Source organism: Macaca nemestrina, chromosome 6, assembly GCF_043159975.1.
Source record: "Macaca nemestrina isolate mMacNem1 chromosome 6, mMacNem.hap1, whole genome shotgun sequence".
Lineage (NCBI taxonomy): Eukaryota > Metazoa > Chordata > Mammalia > Primates > Cercopithecidae > Macaca > Macaca nemestrina.
The window spans coordinates 33,074,380-33,098,452 of NC_092130.1; the positions used below are offsets into that span (position 1 = coordinate 33,074,380).

Genomic DNA, 24,073 nt, shown 5'->3' on the forward strand with positions numbered 1-24,073 from the left:
TATACATTTCTCAAAAGAAAAAGACCACTTTGACTAATCAGATTGTTGTAACTATGCGTTAAACCTTACATAGAAAGATGGTGAAATTCTGTTAAACTTCCCTGAACTTTGTCTATAAATGATCCCCAATGTCTACGCTTCAGAACTCTGATTTCCATTCCTTGAATTCTGTGCTTCCTGGGGGGCCTGTCCTCAAACTTTGTACTCCAATAAACTTGCTTTAAACTAGATTCTGACCCTTTTGATTACTTTAGGTTGACAACGGAAAACAATTACAATAAAATGTTGCTTGAAATATGCAATCTTGTGAATGGTATAGATAGTAAAAAGTCAGGTATGTTGAAAAGCATAGGGAAAAAAATGGGAAGGAATTGCATTAAATACTAATAGTGTTTATAATAAGCAGAATAAAGGCTCCCCAAAGATGTCCACATTATAATCTCCAGAACCTGCTAATATGTTTTCTTTTGTGGCGAAAGGGACTTTAAGGCCCATCACCAGATAGAGAGGCGATCCTGCATTATCCGGGTAGGCCCAATGTAATCACAAGGGTCCTTAAAAGACGAATAAGGAGAACATGAAGTCAGAGTCAGAGAGAGGTTTGAAAATAGAATGCTGCTGGCTTTGAAGATAAAGGAAGGGGCCACAAGCCAAGAATGCAGGCAGCCTCAAGAAGCTAGAAAAGGTAATGAAACAGATTCTCACCTGGAGTCTCTGGAAGAAACACAGCCCTGGTGACACCTTGATTTTAGCCCAGTGAGACTGATTTTGGACTTTTGACCTCCAGAATTGTAGGATAATAAATCTGTGATGTCTTAAGCCACCAAGTTTGTGGTAATTTGTTACCACATCAATGGAAAACTGATACAGCAGACATTTCTGCATGATTAAACACAGGTTTTTCTTTTTTCATTAGAATTTTGTGTTTCCACATTTTATACAAAATACATAATATTTTATATTCAAAAAATTAGATTTAAATTTATAAAAATTTAGAGTAAAACAAAAGACTTTCTAGTGCTCAGGCTCAAGTTTAGGTGCAGTTGTCAACTCAAGAATCTTTTCTGGCTGTGGGGGAAGCAGGGACATTCTATTTCTAGCAAAGGAAACCAAAAATATTTCACCCCAAATACACTTCTTTGACATATCTGGAGATGGTGCTTCAGAAGAAGTCATACACACAGGAGTAACCCTGAAAAATTACCTTTCATGGAGATGATTTGTATCTACAGGAAAAAAAATTAAAATTAAAAAAACACAAAAACTACATTAGTGAAATAAACAACCAGGCATTCTCTGAGGACCTCCCCGTGATCAGATCTTCCAACCACAGCCTATCATCTATTCTTTCTGAGAGTTGCTACTTGTGAGATTTCATCTATATAACAAGGACCACCTTTGCCCCATGTCTTTCTTTCTCTCCCTTCACCCATAACCCATTTTGCCAAGCGCTTTCTGTAACCTCAAGATGGCATAAAAGTGTCAACCATCTAACCCTTTCTGTGAATTTCTATATTGCAAAGAAATTTTGTGTGCTTTTTCTCCTATTAATCTGCCTTTTATCAGTTGATTCTCAGGGAACCTTCAGAGGGTGAAGGGGAAATTTTCCCTTGGCCCTTATGCTGGAAGAAGTGTCACTCAGTTGTTTGTTTAAAGTCATCATTTATCAATCACCTACTATGTGAGGTGCTTGAAATACACATTCTTATCACTGTTGTTCAAAGTAGTACTGACATGAGTATTCCTGTTATTCTTAATTACGGGTGAGGAAACCAAGCACAATACCAAACATAACTGGCCAAATTCACTCAGTTACCCAGTGGTGGAACAGAGATTCAAACTTAGATTTGTCTGACCCCAGGACCTGCAAAGAAACTGAAGTGCATATGATTATATGAGGGTATGTTTGTGAGTGTACAAACAAATGACATTGGTATAATGGCAAAAAGGGCAATTAACCAGAAGCCAAAGTCCTTAGCCCTAACACTAACACACATTCATTCACATGCTCATTTAACAGATATTTACGGAGCACTTACTGTGTGCTAGGCACTGTTGTAGAAGATGGGGAATGAGGCAATGATCAAAAACATACAAACATACCTGCCTCGCACAGGTTGTATTTTTCTGGGGTATGAAAGACAATAAACAAAATAAATCCTGTTCCTTACATATTTTTACGGGAGTCTTACAGATGTGTATAGGGATGGTATAGTGTAGGAGGAAGAGCAGAGGCTTTGAAGTCAGGATTCTTGGGTTTGAGTCCTTGCTCTGCTACTTCCTGGCTGTGTGACTCTGAGAAAATATTTTAGCTCCTTTGAGCCTCAGTTTCTTCAGGAATACAATGAGAATAATAATCTCTATCAACCAGGTTGTTATAATGAATAAATGAGATAATATATGTAAACCCCCCCAAAAAAAGAACACTACTAATAGAGAAGTTAGTATTGTTGATGCTGTGGCCCTGAAGGCTACCTTGAGTTCTTATGGTTTATAATCCCATGAAAAAATGCTAGCACTCTGAGTCACATGTGTGGAGGCTGCTTCCAGGCAAGCCACTGAGAAGAGAGAAATAGCTCAGACAAGGCTGAGCTATATGAACTATGCAAAATGTATCAGGCCCAGAGAGACAGGAGGATGGGACTTCAGTCATATCCCCACACTGATGCCTGGGATTTTGTTTCTGACTAGCTGCCTGGTTCATTATCATCATGATCCTGGAATCTGTGATACAAAGAATAGCATGTAGCCTATCAATAGCTTATGCTACTTTCATGTAACTCTTTGGTGAACAACTTAGAAACTGCCTCTTCTTTTTTCCTTAGAAACCCACTTGTCACTGCTGCTAATTGGAGTATACTCAGGGCAACTGGAAGCGATGATCCTGGGTAACAATTTTCAAGCTTTGAGCCCCAGTAAATGCTATACTTAATCATATTTTCTGAATCTTGTTGCTTCATGTTGACATTTTATCACCCCAGATGGGATCCAAAGTGGAGCTTCAGTGATCCCTCAAGTTCGTGACAATTGGAATCGTGGTACTGTCAGAGGTGTGTGAACCACAGCAACTCTATCTTAAATAGGAGCTGGGTAAAATGAGGCTGAACCCTACTGGGCTGCATTTCCAGACGGTTAAGGCATTCTAAGTCACGGGATGAGATAGGAGGTCAGCATAAGATACGGGTCATAAAGACCTTCCTGATAAAATGCCAGCTCGATTCATATTGAATACTTACCATACCTCTTCATGCAAATATTTAGAAAACTGGTAGAGAATAACTCAGAATTATTCCAACTTACAATGGCCAAAAATGTGGTACCTTTTAAAATACCTAAATTAGTTTATTTGCGCACACAATTAGAAAAAGCTAGTTTTAGAACCAAACTGAGTGAGAGACTTACTTCTAATAGTACCTACAAGTTTCTAAAAGAAATCCTAAAAGAAAAAATTGCCTCCTTTTCAAGAGGTCAACAAAAGTATATTTGAAACTATTTCTAAATTTAAAAAGATTTTGGAGGTTTTCTCTTTCACCTCTAACTGCTCCATCTCCTTCTACTCCTATGATCTAAACTCATCCCTTTTCTGCTCATTCCCTCAGCTCCCATCCATCTCTTAGGAAGAGAATTTTTAAACAGAGAGAACAAATGGAACAACTACAGAACAAGAATGAAACTACAGAGATTTTAAAAATACAGATCCAACAAACTTTTGTCTACACCAGGTCTAATGAATGACACTGATGATTTCTTGACCCAATATCAGACAATATCTTTTTTTTTTGAGACAGAGTCTCACTCTGTCACCAGGATGGAGTGCAGTGGTGCGATCTCAACTCACTACAGCCTCCGCCTCCTGGGTTCAAGCGATTCTTCTGCCTGAGCCTCCTGAGTAGCTGAGATTACAGGCATGTGCCACCACATTCTGCTACTTTTTTGTACTTTTTAGTAGAGATGGGATTTCACCATGTTGACCAGGCTGGTCTCAAACTCCTGACCTCAAATGATTCACCCACTTTGGCCTCCCAAAGTGTTGGGATTTTAAGCCTGAGTCACCATGCCCGGTCCAGACAATATCCTTCAAATGCCCTGCTGGACTTCAGCCTTGGAGATACAAATCTTATGTTGAAATATTAACATGCAGGAAATTAGCTAAACAGCATTCCAGCTGTGATCAGATCTGAAATGAGTTGAAATCATTTATATGCTCAAACTGCCTGCTTGGATCTCCCGAAGGATTTACAAAAAAAGCACTTCATTCTGTGGTCTAGCAGCTAAGATTCTGCTTTCATGACTGCAACCCAGGTTTGATTCCCAGTCAGGAAAGCACTCCTATTTGTTTAAATTATTTGTATAACTCTTGACCTTCTGAGGTACCCATTTGTTGTTGATCCTTTTCCCTTCCAGAGACAGTTTTTGATTTCCTGTCTCTATCTGTGGGGCATATAGGGCTTTGGGGCCTCCATGAGTAGGTGCTCAACTGAGAAGCTGAGATCCTTGAAAATATGGCTGGACAGAAATACGGGTTGTATTACATTTGCAGCAAGCAAGACATTTGTTTCTTTGAGATGTCTTTGGTTCTGGATCTTGTGAGGACTACTTTGCACCTCTTTGGAAATGCCTAGTTGGTCCTTGGTTTAGACATAACCTTGGTTAAGGTGTATTGGTTTTGGTAAGTCATTGAAAAGGTACCTTTGTTTTAAAAGAAAGAAGTTGAATGAAATATTTATAAAAGATAGACCCTCAGGTAAAATAGGCTTGCTTCTTTCCCAGAACTATCCATGCTGAATCCAGGCATAGAGAAGGCTTTCTTTGCCCTGTTCATTAAAGAGCTTCCCAATGATGTCAGTCATCTAACCAAGAAACAAACTAAGTTGAAAAGCCCACCTATTTAACTAAGTTGGTCTGTTTCAGTAGGCAGGCAGACATGGGGAAGGCAGGAGATCACCCCCAGCCTCTACCAGGAATGTCAGACAACCATTAGGTGATGGTCAGGTGGTTGTTAAACTGTATCTCTAAAATAATATTTGGTTGCAGCTGGTGCCAGGAAAAGGCAATCTCCCAGTAGACAGAAAAAACCTGAAACTGATGATCAGTAGCTTCCCGATAAGATCTCAGGAGTTGGGCAAGTAGGCTCAAGCAAGCACATTAACAGGCAAAAATGGTAGAGTTTAACTGGTGTATGACCTTCCTCTAGGAACAGTCAACTGGTAAGGGAAAAAAAAAAAATGCCTCAAGTAAGCATGCACATAACTTCAGTAAACATACTGCACATGCAGCCTCTCCCAAGCTGGCAGGCTACTGCACATGCGCACAGCCCACCGCAAGGGAAGAATCAGGGGAGAAGCAACAACCTCCCAGAAACCTGCAAACATATAAAACTCCAAGTCAAAGGTCAAACCGTGTGCTTGACTCTCTCAAGCTGCCCGTCTGGTCCTCTTCCAAGTGTACTTTACTTCCTTTAATTCCTGCTCTAAAACTTGTAAAATAAACTTTCACTTTTGCTCTAAAAATTGCCTTTGTCTCTCATTCTGCCTTATGCCCCTCAGTTGAATTTTTTATTCTGAGTAGGCAAGAGTTGAAGTTACTGCAGACAGATACAGATTCTCTGCCTCTAACAGGTCTCCAAAATACACCTTACTGGCATTTAGCTGGCTGTATTGAGATTTACATTTATAAAGGAAATCTCCATTTGTAAGGGTGTCTGCCTCTGTGCACCTGGAGGAGAGGGAGAGCTGAGTCATGAGAAATTTGACATTGGTTTAAATTTATACAAGTCTTATCCTTATTTAAGGTGCTTTCCTTGGTCATCTTGTCTTAACTGGACCTTTACCTATATGCACCTGCTCCCTTGGTTTGAGCTCAGCTCTGGGTTTTTGAAATGTATTTTTTTTTTCACTTTGTTTCATCTAAGAGTCATCCCTTTAGAAGTACAAATTTAAGGTTGCCTAGCTAACAATTGTTTAGGGCTTGACAGTCTAAAGGTGGGAGAGAAACTATTGAAAACTGGCAAATGAAGAAACTTATAAAGCTATAAAATCTGCTTCTGTGTGTCTGCATGTTTATATGTGTCATGTGTATGTAAAATTTACTACAAAAATTTATGAAAGAGCTCTAATTAATTGGCCGAAAGAAAAAGGAAACACTTAAATATTTTATCAGAAAAATAGAAAGTAACTCAGATCCCTTTTAGTTCACATAACTTGGGTGAATCTTTGGTAGATAAGACCAGTGAATACTGTTGGTTTAATGAAAGCTGCCGTGCCTTCTGATCAGCAAAATATCTCTGTTTTAACTTTCGGGTTCTTGCTTAGGTGGCAACTGCCTGACATTTGCAGGCTATGAAAATGATTAACAAAGAAATAACTTGATGATGGCTACCTTTGTTTAATGAACTATTCAAGCATAATTGTTAAGAATGAATAAATTAAATTAAATGAATGTAAACGGGTCAGAAGTGTATAAATGAAATTTTCAGTTTCGAGAATCTTTTTCAGTAACTAAATTGTAAAGTCATGTTAAATTAAGTATTAGGTAATCATAAAATGTCTGAGTTATATGGTGTAGAAAAGCTAAATATATTTAGATCTTTTAACAAACAAAATAATTGAGGAAACAACTTTCTAAAAATTATGAAATGGTTTTCATCTACAAATACTGGCATAAAACAGCTCAAAATTACTTCCTCAGAGTTCACTGTAAATTAGCATTACTAAGAGTTAAAATTGTAATTGTCATATGTAATTTAAATGACTAGATATGGCCGGACGTGGTGGCTCACGCCTGTAATCCCAGCACTTTGGGAGGCCGAGGCAGGTGGATCATGTGGTCAGGAGATGGAGACCATCCTGCCTAACATGGTGAAACCCCATTTCTCCTAAAAATACAAAAAAATTAGCCAGGCCTGGTGGCAGGCGCCTGTAGTCCCAGCTACTTGGGAGGCTGAGGCAAGAGAATTGCTTGAATCCAGGAGGTAGAGGTTGCAGTGAGCCAAGATCACGCCATTGCACTCCAGCCTGGGCGACAGAGTAAGACTCCATCTCAAAAAAAAAAAAAAAAAGAAAAGAAAAGAAAAAAAAAATGACTAGATGTAAGAGAGACAATTCTATACACAGAGTATATAAAGAAATTAAGATGTGCTTTTGGTAAAGGGAGTTGAGAAGACAGTAATTATTCATTTGCAATAAAGAGAGCATTGTGTGGTCAAAATGATAAGGGAGAAAGGAAAGTAGATTTTGTCCTAAGATAGAATGCCAATCTGAAAAAGAAGAATACCAGCCTGGCCAATATGGTGAAACCCCGTCTGTACTAAAAATACAAAAATTAGCCCAGCATGGCGGCACGTACCTGTAGTCTCAGCTACTTGGGAGGCTGAGGCAGAAGAATTGCTTGAACCCAGGAGGCGGAGGTTGCAGTGAGCCAAGATCATGCCACTATAATCCAGGCTGGGCAGAGAGAGACTCTGTCTCAAAACAAAAGAAGTATAGGACAAAACTGACGGTTTAAGCAAGTTGTAGGTTTATGGAAGATTAATCTTGTGAAAGGAATTTCGTGTGTGATCAAGTTGGCTAAAATTAGAAGAGAATTGTTTATAAGTTTTTCTAAAAAGTGAACATTAATCTCAAAAGGTCACCGATGCAAGGCCAGAGTCTGGGCCCCTCTTTTGGAACCACAGGGTTTTCTCGAAACGTTGATCTTCTCTTTAATAGAAAATTGTAATAGTTTATAAAAGATTTATGAAAATCTTCTGCGGTGAAAGCTCACTGAGATTGTATGGATTTGTTTATAATGTTTAATTAAAATAAACTTTAGTATTGACAACACATATAAAAGTAAAATTTGGTATTCTCCTTTGAACAAGAATTTGATATAGTATTAATAAGAGACAGTAAAAGATTTGTTTGCCTTTTGATTAAACTTCAAAAAGAAAAAAGAAAAACAGGAAAAAAGTAACCTCTCAGGGATATCTAGTCTTGAGAGGCTTTTAAAAGTACAATCTGAGATTCCTTATGAAAAGGAGGGAAGAGTTTGCCTCATGCTGTCCCTATTAGGTCTCTTGATTGGGAACTGAGTCTCCTTTCTACCAAAGAGTAAAAGTTTTTGCTTTTGAAATCTTGGAATTATCGCTTTGGCTAAATAAACGACTATTATTACACAGTGACCTGCAAGAATATTTTGCGTAAGTTTTTAAAATCTTTGATATTTGACAAACTTTCCAAAATCATATTTCAAATTAAAATTTAGTCTTTGTTTTCTTTTTTCCTCAAACTAACTTTTCAGATGTGAGGGCCCCTAGAAGTTCCAGAGAGGCAGATCAGGCTTATTTGATATGTTTAAATCATACAGAAAGCATTGTCAAATAAGAAATGATGTTTAACTTTCTTTGAATATATTTGTATAAATGTATTAATATTATTAATATCTGTTCCAAAATTGAATGAGATTCCAAAAGTTCCAATATGTTTTGGTATATATGATCATTAATAATTATGATTGTTATGTCAAGTTGTTGTATGCTGCAGGCATAACCAAATTTCCTTGTCAATTTTGTCTTTAACCAAGGCTGCTTTAAATCTTTTGTCATCCACAGACAATTATTATTTTACTTAGATTCTTCATAAAAAGTGGTTTATAATAAGCTACAGTTCAAAATTTGCTTATCCTTCAAGGAATTTCATGGAAAGGACTCTGAGAAGTACTTTTGAATACAAGTTTCTGAAGGCTTTGGAAATCATATCATTGGACTATGTAAAAACTTTCAGAATTCTAATAAAAAAGTTTATCAGTTCATGAAGATTGTTAACCCAATATCAAACAGAACAGAGTATATAAAGAAATTAAGATAAAACAGAACCCAATATCAAATGGAACTGAACTGATAGAGAACTAAATTTTTCTTTTTTTTTTTTTTTTGAGACGAAGTTTTGCTCCTGTTGCCCAGGCTGGAGTGCAATGATGTGATCTCAGCTCAACGCAACCTCCACCTCCCAGGTTCAAGCAATTCTTCTGCCTCAGCCTCCCAAGTAGCTGAGATTACAGGCATGTGCCACTACGTCCGACTAATTTTGTATTTTTAGTAGAGATGGGGTTTTTTCATGTTGGTCAGGCTGGTCTTGAACTCCTGACCTCAGGTGATCCACCTGCCTTTGCCTCCCAAAATGCTGTGATTATAGGCATGAGCCACTGCACCTGGCCGGAACTGAAGTTTTTTTCATGACTTTTTTTTGTTTGAAACATTGCTGATTCTTTTTGTTTTGTTTTCCAAAGTCAAGAATTTTTTTTGAGCTATTTAGAGCTTACAACAATTAAGTAAAGTATACTTTTATGAGCAAAATTGAAACATCTTATTCTCTACCTGATTCCTCCAGAATTTGGAAACTATTTGTGAATACTCTTTATTTATGGCAATATTGTTATTTGTGTAAGTTCAGTAAGAACCTGTTTTCTTCTGTAACAGTACACAGTTGGAGACACTGGTCATTTTACCAAGGCTTTGGGTGAAATGACATACTTTCAGATATGACCAAACTGCTTTGCTGAATTGAAGTTGACTTTATAGAGCCAAATCAAAAGTCCTTTGGGAAAACTGACCTGATACCTTGTCTACATGGTACCCTCACAAGTTTTTTGATCTTGCAGTAAGTAAAGAATGTCACCATTTGACAGGCCCAGAAACCTCAAGATATTTTGGAACCTCAAGAAGAGAGAAATTCACCCAATTTATGTAGAAGCTACAGGCAGTTTGATGGTGAATTACTGGCTTGAATATCTAGTTTAGACAGTCTTTTAGAAGTCTAATCTGAGATTCCTTATGAAAAAGTTCCAGCAAAGCCAACTTAAAAATGCATACATGGCCATTCATTATTTTTGTTGCACTTAATGCAAATAATTAAGTCAAATATAATACTAAAGCTTATTTTGTGAGTATGTTGGTCCTGATAAAATTTATCTTGGGTAGAAATGGTAAACTGAAGACAGAGAAATTATGGTTCAGAAGAAAATTATAGCACACCTGTTTTTAAATTCAGCCCTGAGATTGTTTTTTAGTTTTTATTATTTTCCTACAATTTGATCTAAATCTTGAATTATTTCCTGCTACAACAAGTCTCTAAGAAAGGACTGGATTTTAATTTTCTTCATGTTGTTTTCAGTTGACTTTCCAATGGAATAGATTTTTTTTTCATTCAGGCATAGAAATTCTTTTTTAAAATTATAATCCTTATGTGTATTATATTTCTACTATGTATAGCTCACTGTTTTACTTATTCCGAGAAAACTAACTGCATGGTATTCTGAAGACTAGAGATGATTCCATAAGCAACAGTAGCTACATAAATTAGTGACTTGACTGAGGTCTCATTTGTGGCACCCTGTGATGCCATCCCAATTTCGCTTCTAATGCTGTTAAAATCCCCACTAAGACTCAACTTCTCCCCTTCCCCCAAATGTGGGACAGGACCATCTGGGAATAAGACTTCCTAGCAATGCAGGACTAAGTTCCTGAACATAAAAGGAGCCAAAACTGCTTAAGTTCATCCACAATGCTTTCTTTGCAAAATCTTGATGAAAAGGGGGGAAATGAGAAAACAAAAATAGCTCAGAGCAGTCTGAGCTATATGAGATATGCACAATTTATTAGGTTTAGAGAAACATGAGTATGGGATGTCAGTCGCACCCTCAAACCCACGCTCGAGGACAATATTTTAAAGCCATTTTGTTCCTGACTAGCTGCCGCACCCATTATCTTTGTGTTCCTGTAATTTGTGATACAAAGAATAATGTATAGTCCATCAATAGCTTAGGTTATTTTAATGTAAATTTTTGGTGAACAATTTAGGAACTGCCTCATCTCTTTTTCTTAAAACCCCACTTATAACTGCTGCTAATTGGAGTGTATATTCTGGGCAAAGTGAATCTGTGCTCCCAGGTAGCCATCCTTAAGCTCTGGGCTCCAGCAAACTCGATACTTAATCATATTTTCAGAATCTCATTATTTAAAGTTGATACCATTTATTGGGCTATGTTCAGAATCGGAAAGGACTCTTGTCACACTCTCAGTACAGGTAATCCTTTCCAGTTAAAACAGATGATCTGGTGTCCTAATTTCCTGAAACCACATATGGACCTTTTCTATCCACAGGGACAAGGGACATGAGTAAAGAGATAGAGGCCCTGAGGAGTTGTGTGCAGCTACAGGTTTAATCTCAATTAACAAAAGCCACCTGGGGAACCAACTATGCTGGGAAAGACTGGGGCCTATTTGTTTTCAGGCCGTGGGTTGCCAGGGCTTTGTGAAGAGCCCTCAGAGACAGACTCACAAGAAGATTTTATTTACTTTTCCTGGATGCCAGCCCTGTCTGGCAGCATTCACTTGATAACATGGCCTACATTTGAAGACTGTTTCTGAGTGGAACCAGGTCCCTGGAGGCAAGTCAGGTTGAATTTTATTTCCAAATATTCTTTCTTCTTTAACATCCCTGCCCCCAGACTACTTAACTTCTTTCTCTGAAACCCCATAACATACATACCCACACACTACACACACAGTTCTTCATACTTACTCTCTTTATATACTTCTCACAGTTTATATATTCATGTGTCATTTGATTAATATCAGGGCTCTGTCTATTTCTGCTCACCAAGATATCCCCATAGCATGGGTTTCTAATACAGTTAAGATTGCCAGATTTAACCAATAAAAGTACAACATGAGTAATTATACTTCAAATTCAGATAAATAATATTTTTAGTAGAAATATATCTCGTGATACTGAGGCCATATACTAAAAATTATTGGTTGTTTATCTGAAATTCAAATATAACAGTATAACAGTGCATCTTGTATTTTACCTGACAATCAAATTATAACTTGTTTTTGATGCTCAGTAAATATATATGTGAATGAAGGAATGATTGCGGCTAAGGCATGATCAAAAACAGAAAATCATATGCAGACATTTTACTGGAAAGAATACTGCAACATGTCAGAAGTGATTGTTACAAGGTGATAAGAATTATCAAAGAATTTTCATTTTTCTAGGTAATTTTCTGTTTTTCAAGTTGACTGCAATGAGTGGAAGAGTTTTCAAATATCACATATATATATACACACACACACACATATATGTGATATGTATATACATATATGATTTTGAAAACATACGTTTGTATATAGGTATAAATGTATACATATATGCATATATATGTATACATTTATATATGTATACATATATGTATACATACATATATGCATATATGTATACATTTATAATGTATACATTTATACCTATACACACACACACACAAACTTCTTAACATTAACTCGCTTAAAAAAGGAAGAATTTGTTTTCTCTCAGCCTGAAAAACTAGAATTTTATAACTAAATCTCCAGAAGCTAGGGGCATTTTAGCGTGAATGAGATTATTGAAAGTATTATTGAGAGGCCTACACAGCATATCAGTAAAATAGAGTACACAAAGAAGACAGAAATTTTAAAAGTATTGCTGTTACTTTATAAATAATACAACGCTTCTTAAGCTTTTGATGCTTTCAGGAGGTAAAGATAAATCTAAAAGTTAATCTCAGGGCATAAAATCTTGATTAAATTGCACACAATATATTGGGGAGTCTTGACGTTTGTTTAATTTGCAGAATTAGGATAGAAAACAAAACAAAACAAACAACATATGATCTTATAGAGAATGAGTTGAAGATAACCCCCTTGACCCTGCACGTACAGCTTTCCATGATGTCCTGGGGCCAAGCACCATTCAGATTTGTCGTTTAGATGTCCACAATGAACCATCAGAGATGGGCAAGTTCAGAATGTCATAACTTCATGAAGTAAGGAAGGAAAAGAACGAATATTTGTAAGACAAAATGTTACTATGTGCTGGGTACTGGCCATAGCACTTTGTTCATTTCATTTATAAATCTAAGGTTACACACAATCAAAGCTATCATATAACCATGTGACTTAGAAATGATGAACTAAATTACTCACTGATATGGTTTGCATCTGTATCCCCACCCAAATCTCATATTACATTGTAATCCCCAATGCTGGAGGTGGGGCCTGGAGGGAGGTGATTGGATCGTGGGGGTGGATCCTCATGAATGGTTTCACACCATCCTCTTGGTGCTATTCTCATGATAGAGGTCTTAAGAGAGCTGGTCATTTAAGTGTGTAGTGACTCTCTCTTCCTCTCTCTTGCTCCCACCATGTGAGATGCCTTGCTCCCCTTTTTGCCTTCCACAATGATTGGAAGCTTCCTGAGTCCTCCCCAAAGCAGAAGCCACTATGCTTCCTGTACAGCCTAGAGAACCATGAACTATGTAAACTTCTTTTCTTTAAAATTACCCAGTCTCAGGTATTTCTTTATAGCAATGTGAGAACTGACTAATACACTCACAATCACACCTTCAGAAGCACTGCAAGATGCTTTATAGCTGTGGAAAGAAACTTACACTGAATATATTGTGCTTACTGAAACAGAAAGCATTTATTAGGAAGAATGATACAGATTTGTGAAGATTTTTATCTCATGGTTTGGAAGACAAAGGGGGTTGCTGTTGTACTTTAAGAGTTCCTCCTCCCAGTTAGTTTCTAGTCTTGAATGTAGTACCAGAATTATTGGGGGGAGGTAAGTCTCTTCTCTCTCTTCTATCGTTGTTAATGATATGCCCAGTGTTCCACTGTGAGGTTCAATGTGAGAAGTGAGACAGAAAGAATAGGTTATATGACATGTTACCACCAGGTCAGTATGCATGGAGAACAGAATGTTGTCTGGAATGACACCAAGTTAGCAAACAGCAAAATCTATCATCTTTGGCCAGCTTAAAGCCTTACAATACCCATTTTCTTAAAAAAAGGAACAGAATGAAATCAACTTTGCCCACACAGTGATAAAAGACAAATATGAGAAAGTAAAATGCTGAGGCCTTACAATGGGTCCCCGGGCTTAAAAAAAAATAATAATTAGTTGGTTAAACTTTTGAAGAAGAAAAATGTGACTTTGAACAAAGGGAGATTGTGAAGTGACCATACCTTGTCATTCTCAGGACGCAGAGAGATGACAAGAAAGGCAATTTGATGATTGCTAAGGGTAGGGAAGAAAGAGCTGCATCCATTTTAGCTTTTTACATGGCAGCATTTTGAATAGGCCACTCTAACATACTGATTACATACACTGAGCTTGAGCTGAAATTAGACTCTATCCTGTCTGAATAGTGCATAAACTGTAATAGACCTATTTCCAAGTCACATAAAACCATCTTCTTTTCAACTGTGGCATAGATGCTTTGAGCAAATTGTATTTTAAGTGAACTGTAATAATTAAAGGTGGATGGAGGCAGGTTTTATGCACTGATTTCTCCAGAACGATGTCCCTAAACACAGAGTAAAACCTCAATTATTTTTCCATTAGCGTTCTCTGAATAAAGACTGTTTTTTTTTTCTTTGCTGATAAGTCAGAACTGCTTGGTATGCATATTTAAATAACAGTCATCCTGAATTAGCTTTAAGAACTACCTCTTAACATAATGGATGCATTAAAATATAAAATAAAATTAAGGTAACACAAAAGGACCTCGACACACAAGAAAAGAATAGGAGGTAATAGATACTGCAAGCTTCTCCGCCATTTTCTGTGCCTTGGATTAGGGAAATAGCTTTGAGCGCAATCACAGTCACTTAATGTCTAGTCACTGATACAAGTCAGCTTCATCTCTGCCAAAAGTTACTTGTTGACAAAGGAAGAACCTATCCTTGTCTAACTGACAGGTGTATATGTGGCTACCTAAGAAATAACGCTACAAAGCAATCAGTTTTATTGCTAGTTAGTTTAAGGGAGAAAGTGCTTTGTATAAATTCTAAATATCAACCTCAAGTCTGCCAATGAGGCCATGCTTTGTAATGAAAGTTCCTCCTGTGCAGTTTACGGGGGAAAAAGTATCTAATAACTAATAAGACATCTGAACTCATTCCCAGTCAGCACATTTAATTACAATGCTTAAAATATATATATATATATATATATATATAGATATATATATATATATATATAGACCTCAAGGACAAGGGGAACTGTGACAACTGAACCAAGAAGTATTTATTAGTGACAATAAAAGAAAAATGTTCTTTCACTATAAAGCCAAAGAAACTAAGGAGAATAAAAGACCCTGAGGAAGATCCTAATGAGAATTTTATGAATGCATGCTTCGAAATCAAGATGCATTTATGTAACAGTAGGGATGAAGATGAAAGTGAGACAGGAATAATAAAGGGTGGTAGCAAGAGAATAGAAAATTCCAGGCAGCAGTTTCACATGACTAGCAAAAGGAAAATGTTGAAATAGCTGTATAAACTAGGGACTGATAAGAACCTAAAAACCAGGGTGTAGGCCAAGCTGGCTAAGACCAACTAAATCCAATGTCGTACTTGACTATTTTTCCGTAAGTTATTGCGGTAAAGGTGGTTTTGGTTACATGAGTAAGTTCTTTAGTGGTGATTTGTCAGATTTTGTTGCACTCATCATCTGAGCAGTATACACTGCACCGTATTTGTAGTCTTTTATCCCTCTACCCCCTGCCCCACTCTTCCCCCTAAATCCCCAAAGTCCATTGTATCATTCTCATTCCTTTGTGTCCTCATAGTTTAGCTCCCACATATCAGTGAGAACATATGATATTTGGTTTTTGCCTTCCTGAATTACTTCACTTAGAATAATAGTCTCCAATCTCATCCAGGTCACTGCAAATGCTGTTAATTCATTCCGTTTTATGGCTGCATAGTATTTCATCATATATACATATACCACAGGTTCTTTATCCACTCGTTGACTGATGGGCATTCGGGTTGCAACTGTGAATTGTGCATGTAAACATGCATGTGCAAGTATCTTTCTTGAATAATGGCTTCTTTTCCTCTGAGTAGATACCCAGTAGTGGGATTGCTGGATCAAATGATAGTTCTACTTTTAGTTCTTTAAGGAATCTCCACACTGTTTTCAACAGTGGCTGTACTAGTTTACATTCCCACCAGCAGTGTAGAAGTGTTCCCTGTTCACTGCTTCCATGCCAACATCTGCTGTTTTTTAATTTTTTTATTATAACCATTCTTACAGGAGTAAGGTGGAATCACATTGTGGTTTTGATTTGCATTTCCCTGATCATTCGTGATGTTGGGCATGTTTTCCTATGTTTGTTGGCCATTTGTATATCTTCTTTTGAGAACTGTCTATTCATGTCCTTAGCCCACTTTTCGATGGGATGATTTGTTTTTTTTCTTACTGATTTACTTGAGTTCATTGTAGATTCTGGATATTAGTCCTTTGTCAGAAGTATAGATGGTGAAGATTTTCTTCTACTCTGTGGGCTGTCTGTTTACTCTGCTGACTTCCTTTTGCCATGCAAAAGCTCTTTAGTTTAATTAGGTCCCAGCAATTTATCTTTGTTTTTATTGCATTTGCTTTGGGGTTCTTAGTCATGAAACCCTTGCTTAAGCCAATGTCTAGAAGGGTTTTTCCAAGTTACCTTCTAGAATTTTTATAGTTTCAGGTCTTAGGTTTAAGTCCTTAATCCATCTTGAGTTGATTTTTATATAAGGTGAGAGATGATGATCCAGTTTCATTCTCCTACTTGTGGCTATTCAATTATCCCAGCACCATTTGTTGAAAAGGGTGTCCTTTTCCTACTTTATGTTTTCATTTGCTTTATCAAAGATCAGTTGGCTATAAGTATTTGGGTTTACTTCTGAGTTCTCTATTCGGTTCCATTGGTCTATGTGCCTATTTTTGTACCAGTACCATGCTGTTTTGGTGACTATGGGCTTATAGTATAGTTTGAAATCAGGTAGTGTGATTCCTCCAGATTTGATCTTTTTGCTTAGTCTCTTTGGCTATGCAGGTTCTTTTTTGGTTCCATATGAATTTTATAATTGTTTTTTCCAATTCTGTGAAGAATGATGGTATTTTGATGGAAATTGCATTGAATTTATAGATTGCTTTTGGCAGTATGATCATTTTCACAATATTGATTTTAATCATCCATGAGCATGGGATGTGTTTCCATGTGTTTGTATCATCTATTATTTCTTTCAGCAGTGTTTTGTAGTTTCCCTTGTAGAGGTCTTTCTATTCCTTGGTTGGGTATATTCCTAAGTGTTTTGTTTTGTTTTTGCTATTGTAAAAGTGATTGAGTTCTTGATTTGATTCTCCACTTGGTTGGTGTATAGAAGAGCTACCTATTTGTGTACATTAATCTTGTATCCAGAAACTTTGCTGACTTCTTTTATCAGTTCTAGGAGCTTTCTAGAGGAGTCCTTAGGGTTTTCAAGGTAAACGATCATATCGCCAACAAGCAGTGACAATTTGGCTTCCTCTTTACTGATTTAGATGCCCTTTATTTCTTTCTGTTGTCTGATTGCTCTGGCTAGGACTTCCAGTACTACATTGAAGAGGAGTAGTGAGAGTGGGCATACTTGTCTCATTCCACTTCTCAGAGGGAATGCTTTCAACTTTTCCCCATTCAGTATTATGTTGGCTGTGGGTTTGTCATAGATGGCTTTTATTACATTAAGGCCTATGTCCCTTGTATGTCAATTTTGCTGAAGGTTTTAATCATAAAAGGATGCTGGATTTTCTTGAATGCTTTTTGCTGCATCTATAGAGATGATCATGTGATCATAAAATTCTGTTTATGTGGTATATCACATTTATTGACTTGTGTATGTTAAGCCATTCCTTCATCCCTGGTACAAAACCCACTTGATCATGGTGGATTATCTTTTTTATATGCTGTTGGATTCCGTTAACTAGCATTTTGTTAAGGATTTCAGCATCTATGTTCATCAGGGATATCGGTCTGTAGTTTTCTTTTCAGGTTATGTTCTTTCTTGGTTTTGGTATTAGGGTGATGCTGGCTTCATAGGATGAATTACAGAGGTTTCCTTAGTATCAAAAGAATTGGTACCAATTCTTCTTTGAATGTCTGATAGAATTCTGCTGTGAATCCATCTGGTCCTGGGCATTTTTGCTGGTAATTTTTAAACTACCATTTCAAACTTGCTGCTTGTTACTGATCTGTTCAGGGTATCTAATTCTTCCTGATTTAAGCTAGGAGAGTTGTATTTTTCTAAGAATTTATCCATATCTTCTAGGTTTTCTAGTTTATGTGCATAAAGGTGTTCGTAGTAGCCTTGAATGATCTTTTGTATTTCAGTGGTGACAGTTTTAATATCTCCTGTTTCATTTCTTAGTGAGGTTATTTGAATTTTCTCTCTTGTTTTCTTGGTGAATCTTGCCAATGGTCTATCAATTTTATTTATCTTTTTAAAGAACCATCTTTTTGTTTTATTTATCTTTTGTATTTTTTTGTGTGTCAATTTCGTTTAGTTCTGCTCTGATCTGGGTTATTTCCTTTCTTCTGCTGGGTTTGGGTTTGGTTTATTCTTGTTTCTTTAGTTCCTTGAGGTGTGACCTTTGAGTGTCAGTTTGTGCTCTTTCAGTCTTTTCAATGTGGTCATTTAGGGCTATAAACTTTGCTCTTAGCACTGCCTTTACTGTATCCCAGAGGTTTTGATAGGTTGTGTCATTATTGTCATTCAGTTCAAAGAATTTTAAAATTTTCATCTTGATTTTGTTTTTGACCCAATGCCATTCAGGAGCAGGTTATTTATTTCCATGTATTCGCATGGTTTTGAAGTTTCCTTTTGGAGTTGATTTCCAGTTTTATTCCATTGTGGTCTGACAGAATGCTTGATATAATTTCAATTTTCTTAAATTTATTGAGGCTCATTTTATGGCCTATCATATGGTCTCTCTTGGAGAAACTTCCATGCTCCGTTGAATAGAATGTGTATTCTGCAGTTGTTGGATGAAATGTTCTGTATATATTTGTTAAGTCCATTTGTTCCAAGGTATAGTTTAAATTCATTGTATCTTTGTTGACTTTCTGTCTTGATGACCTGTCTACTGCTGTCAGTGGATTATTGAAATCCCTTACTATTATTGTGTTGCTATCTATCTTATTTCTTAGGTCTATTAGTAATTGTTTTCTAAATTTGGGAGCTCCAGTGTCAGGTGCTTATATGTTTAGGATTGTGATATTTTCCTGTTGAACAAGGCCTTTTACCACTATATAATGTCCCTCTTTGTCTCTCTTTTAACTGCTGTTGCTTTAAAGTTTGTTTTGTCTGATGTAAGAATAGCTACCCCTCCTCGCTTTTGGCATCCATTTGCATGAAATGCCTTTCCCCACCCCTTTACTTTATGTTTATGTGAGTACGTGCATACTAGGTGAGTCTCCTGCAGCCAGCACATAGTAGGGTGGTGAGTTCTTATCCATTCTGTGATTCTGTATCTTTTAAGTGGAGCATTTAGGCCATTTACATTCAATGTTAGTATTGAAATGTGAGGTACCATTGCATTTATCATGGTCTTTGTTGCCTGTGTACTTTTTAGAGGTGACCACGTGCTAGCAGCCCTCGCTCTCGGCGCCTGCTCGACCTCCGCATCCACTCTGGTGGTGCTTGAGGAGCCCTTCAGTCAGTCACTGCACTGTGGGAGCCCCTCTCTGGGCTGGCCGAGGCCAGAGCTGGCTCCCTCTGCTTGCGGGGAGGTGTGGAGGGAGAGGCGCGGGCAAGAACTGGGGCTGTGCGTGGCACTCGTGAGACAGTGTGAGTTCCGGGTGGGCACAGGCTTAGTGGGCCCCATACTTGGAGCAGCCGGCTGGCGCTGCCAGCCCCGGGCAGTGAGGGGCTTAGCACCCGGGCCAGCAGCAGTGGAGGGTGTGGCAGGTTTCCCAGGACTGCTGGCCTGCAGGTGCTGCACTCAAATTCTCATGGGGCCTCAGCCGCCTCCCCACAAGGCAGGGCTCAGGACCTGCAGCCCACCATGCCCAAGCCTCCACCCTGCCATGGGCTCCTGCATGACCTGAGTCTCCCCAACGAGCGCAGCCCTCTGCTCCATGGTGCCTGGTCCCATCAACCGCCCAAGGACTGAGGAGTGCGGGCGCATGGCGCGGGACTGGCGGGCAGCTCCACCTGTGGCCTCGGTGCGGGATCCACTAGGTGAAGCCAGTTGGGCTCCTGAGTCTAGTGGGGACTTGGAGAACCTTTATGTCTAGCTGGAGGATTGTAAATGCACCAATCAGCACTCTTTGTCTAGCTCAAGGTTTGTAAAAGCACCAGTCAGTACTCTGTATCTAGCTAATCTAGTGGGAATTTGGAGAACTTTTCTGTCTTGTGCTCTGTGTCTAGCTAAAGGATTGTAAATGCACCAATCAGCACCCTGTCAAAACGGACCAATCAGCTCTTTATGAAATGGGCCAATCAGCTCTCTGTAAAATGGACCAATCAGCAGCATGTGGGTGGGATCAGATAAGGGAATAAAAGCAGGCTGCCTGAACCAACAGTGGCAACCTGGTTGGGTCCCCTTCCACACTGTGAAAGCTTTGTTCTTTCACTCTTCACAATCTTGCTACTGCTCACTCTTTGAGTCTACGCCGCCTTTTTGAGCTGTAACACTCACCGCGAAGGTCTGCAGCTTCACTCCTGAGGCCAGCGAGACCACGAACCCACCTGGAAGAATGAACAACTCCAGACGCGCTGCCTTTAAGAGCTGTAACACTCACTGCGAAGGTCTGCAGCTTCACTCCTGAAGTCAGCGAGACCATTAACCCACCAAAAGGAAGACAGTGTGCCTAAGCAAAGATCTTTCTGCAATGAATTACCCAAATGTTCTTTGTGCTTCTTGTATTTAGATGTCTAGATTTCTAGCAAGGCCGGGGAAGTTTTCCTCAATTATTCCCTCAAATATATCTTCCAAGCTTTTAAAATTCTCTTCTTCCTCAGGGACACCGATTATTCTCAGGTTTGGTCATTTAACATAATCTCAGGCTTCTTGGGGGTTTTGTTTGTATTTTCTTATTCTTTTTTCTTTGTCTTTGTTCGATTGTGTTAATTTGAAGACATTGTTTTCGAGCTCTGAATTTCTTTCTTCTACTTGTCCAATTCTATTGCTGAGACGTTCCAGAGCATTTTGCATTTCTAAAAGTGTGTCTAAAGTTTCCTGAATTTTTTATTGTTTTTTCTTTAAGCTATCTATTTCCTTGAGTATTTCTCCCTTCACATCTTGTATTTTGGATTCCCTTGCATTGAGCTTTGCCTTTCTCTGGCCCTTCCCTGATTAGTTTAATAACTAACCTCCTGAATTATTTTTCAGGTAAATCAGGGATTTCTTCTTGGTTTGGATCCATTGCTGGTGAACTAGTGTGATTTTTTTTGGGCCATCGAGTGCCTTGTTGTGTCATATTACCAGGGTTGGTTTTCTGGTTCCTTCTCACTTGGGTAGGCTCTTTCAAAGGGAAGGTCTTGTTCAGATTCTTTTGTCCCACGGGGTGTTCCTTTGATATAGTACTCTCCTCCTTTTTCTATGGATATGGTTTCCTGTGAGCTGAACTGCAGTGATCGTTGTCTCTGGTACTGGAAGTTGCGTGCACAGAGTCCTGTGATGTGAACCGTCTGTGAGTCTCTCAGCTGTGGATACCAGTGCCTATTCTGTTGGAGGTGGCAGGGAGTGCAATGGACTCTGTAAGAGTTCTTAGCTTTGGTTAATATTCTATGTTTGTGCTGGTTGTCCTCCTGCCAGGGGGTGGCGCTTTTCCAGAGAGCATCAGCTGTGGTGGTATGGGGAGAAACTGGCAGTGGGCAGGGCCCTAGAACTCCCAAGATATATGCCTTTTGTCTTCTGATACCAGAGTGAGTAGGGAAGGACCATCAGGTGGGGGCAGGGCTAGGTGTCTCTGAACTCAGACTCCCTTGGATGGGCCTTGCTGTTGCTGCTGTGGGGGATGGGGCTGGGATTCCCAGGTCACTGGAGTTGTGTGCCTAGGAGGATTATGGCTGTCTCTGCGGATTGTCAGGGCCAGTCTCACTCCCACCGTGTTCCCCCCACCGCCCCTACCCCCCACCCCACCACCACACACACACACAGCTGCCAGGTTGTTTCCAAGCAGAGAAGCAATACCGGCAACCTGCCCCAGGCTACCGACCTCCCAGTTGCAAAAGAAAAGGGCTTGGTTTATCCCCTGCCTGTGGAGTCTGCACACTGGATTTGTGCCCTCCCCGGAGTCCTGGCCAGGCGCTTTCTCACCCTGTTCAAACTGTTACAAAGTTCGCTAGAGATTTGCTTCTCCCTATGGAATTTTATCCCCGTCTCCTCTCCCATTGGATCCCTGTGGTGCCAGGCAGGAATGGCATGCTTGGGGACCCAGCAATCTCCCAGGGCCTTTCTGCGGCTTCCTCTCCTGGTGTATTTTACTAGGCTCTTCAGATTGACTCAGCTCCAGGTAAAGTCAGAAACTTCTCCAGCAAACAGACCTTCAGCTTCTCCAGTGGGGGTGTGTGTTTGGGAAAGGAGGGTCTCCCTTCCCCACTTCCGCAGGTGAGGCACTCACAGTTTTGGGGGAGTCTCCTGGGTCCTGCAGGAGCAGTCCGTTTCCTTCGGAGAGTCTGTGGGTCCTCTCCATCGTGCGGGATTTGACCTAGATTTCGCCTAGAACCTCATCGTACACTCAGTAACATACTAAATCATACACCCACCAGCACCATGACAGTTCCAGGAACATTCATATTTGGTGTAAAAATAGGTGGCACCACAGTTCCAAGAAATCTCCATCTTTTTTCAGGGATTTTCATGAATGTTTCACCCCTTGGTTAAAGAAACCCATATGGCAGCAGCCTCAAACCCCCTTACATGACACTCACCGGAGTCCACCCACGCTCCCCTCTCTTGAGTGTGTACTTTTCACTTTGCAATAAATCTCTGCACTTTCACTGTTTTCCAACTCATCCTTGAACTCTTTCTTGCAGTTATGTCAAGAGCCTGGATACCAGCCAGGGCTGAGGTCCCAGAGGCATTTGGGGACCTCCCCTAGCACACCAATATCAGGAATGTCTCTATTCAGAGGTCCAGTAAAATTACTCACCACAAATTAACCAGGAAAGGGTGCTCCAGACCCTGCATGATCTGGAGTTCCTTGAAGACATTTCTCACTTCATTGCGCTCCACACACTTTTGTTTATTCATGTACTTCATTGCGTACATCTTCTTGGTATCATTCTTCTGTACAATGCAGACCTAATGGTGAAAACCCGAGTGAGAGAGTGATTAGGGAGACAGTGGATCATGGTGATGAGAGACAGAACAAGACATGTTCTTTGCTGTGGCTTGGATCCTTAACATTTGCAAATTACACAATGCTAAAAGTTCCCACTTAGCTCTGATTTTAGATTAAAAATTTCATTTTCTTTTCTATGCACCAGTTCAATTCTTGGATCTCTTTTTTCTCAAACAATTTTGCCTGGTTTTGCTTTTTGGGTTCTTAAGACAGCATTTTGGTGAAAATAGCTGCCTCCATGTCAGGAATATTCCAATAACAAGTACATCCTTAATCCTGCTTTGAGTGACTGAAATAGACATGACTAAACTGTCAAGCTGAATAATACTGTGCAAAGAATTTCTGTTTACAACCATAGATGATATAACCGAAAAGGACTTTAAGGACTGGAAAAACACTAAATATAATGTCCATGTTTCTGAAATTTCTTTAGAGGTCTATATAATACCTGATAAAGTAAACAGAAAATGATTTTAAAATGCAAGTTTAATATGAAATATTATTCTCTTAAAGTATGTCTCCATTGAGAAACTAGTAATCAGGGTTTGAATACAGAAGTTTCTTGCAAAAAAAATTAGACTGAATATGTATATTTCTTAAGATAAAAACATTATACAAATGAGGAAACAAATAGAAATCAGGTGGCTTCTTTCCCACATGAAAATAATTAACTCTTCCATAAACGAGATAACTATTACTGGGTGTACAGCTGGTAAAATCTGAAAATGATTCTGAAATCTTCATCTCCTTTAGGGTAGAAAGAAAAGTCTTAAAGTTTACTGAGACTAAACAGATTTGAGTTTAATGAGATTATTCTAGAGAACAGTGTATGTTCATTATGTAGCTGCCTGTCATGCACTTTTCTTAAACAGTGGTGATAATTTTATAAAAATCCATT

General features: G+C 38.8%; 1 protein-coding gene across 3 annotated transcripts in view; it reads right to left on the reverse strand.

Annotated features, from left to right (window-relative positions):
- LOC105466916 (serine/threonine kinase 32A) overlaps positions 1-24,073 on the reverse strand; it is a 150,441-nt gene that overhangs the window by 83,397 nt on the left and 42,971 nt on the right. For all 3 annotated transcript variants that reach the window (XM_011716113.3, XM_011716112.2, XM_071098253.1), the window contains one exon: positions 22,984-23,135. In XM_011716113.3, coding sequence (XP_011714415.1) covers positions 22,984-23,135 — 152 coding nt within the window. The remainder of the gene's footprint in view (positions 1-22,983; positions 23,136-24,073) is intronic.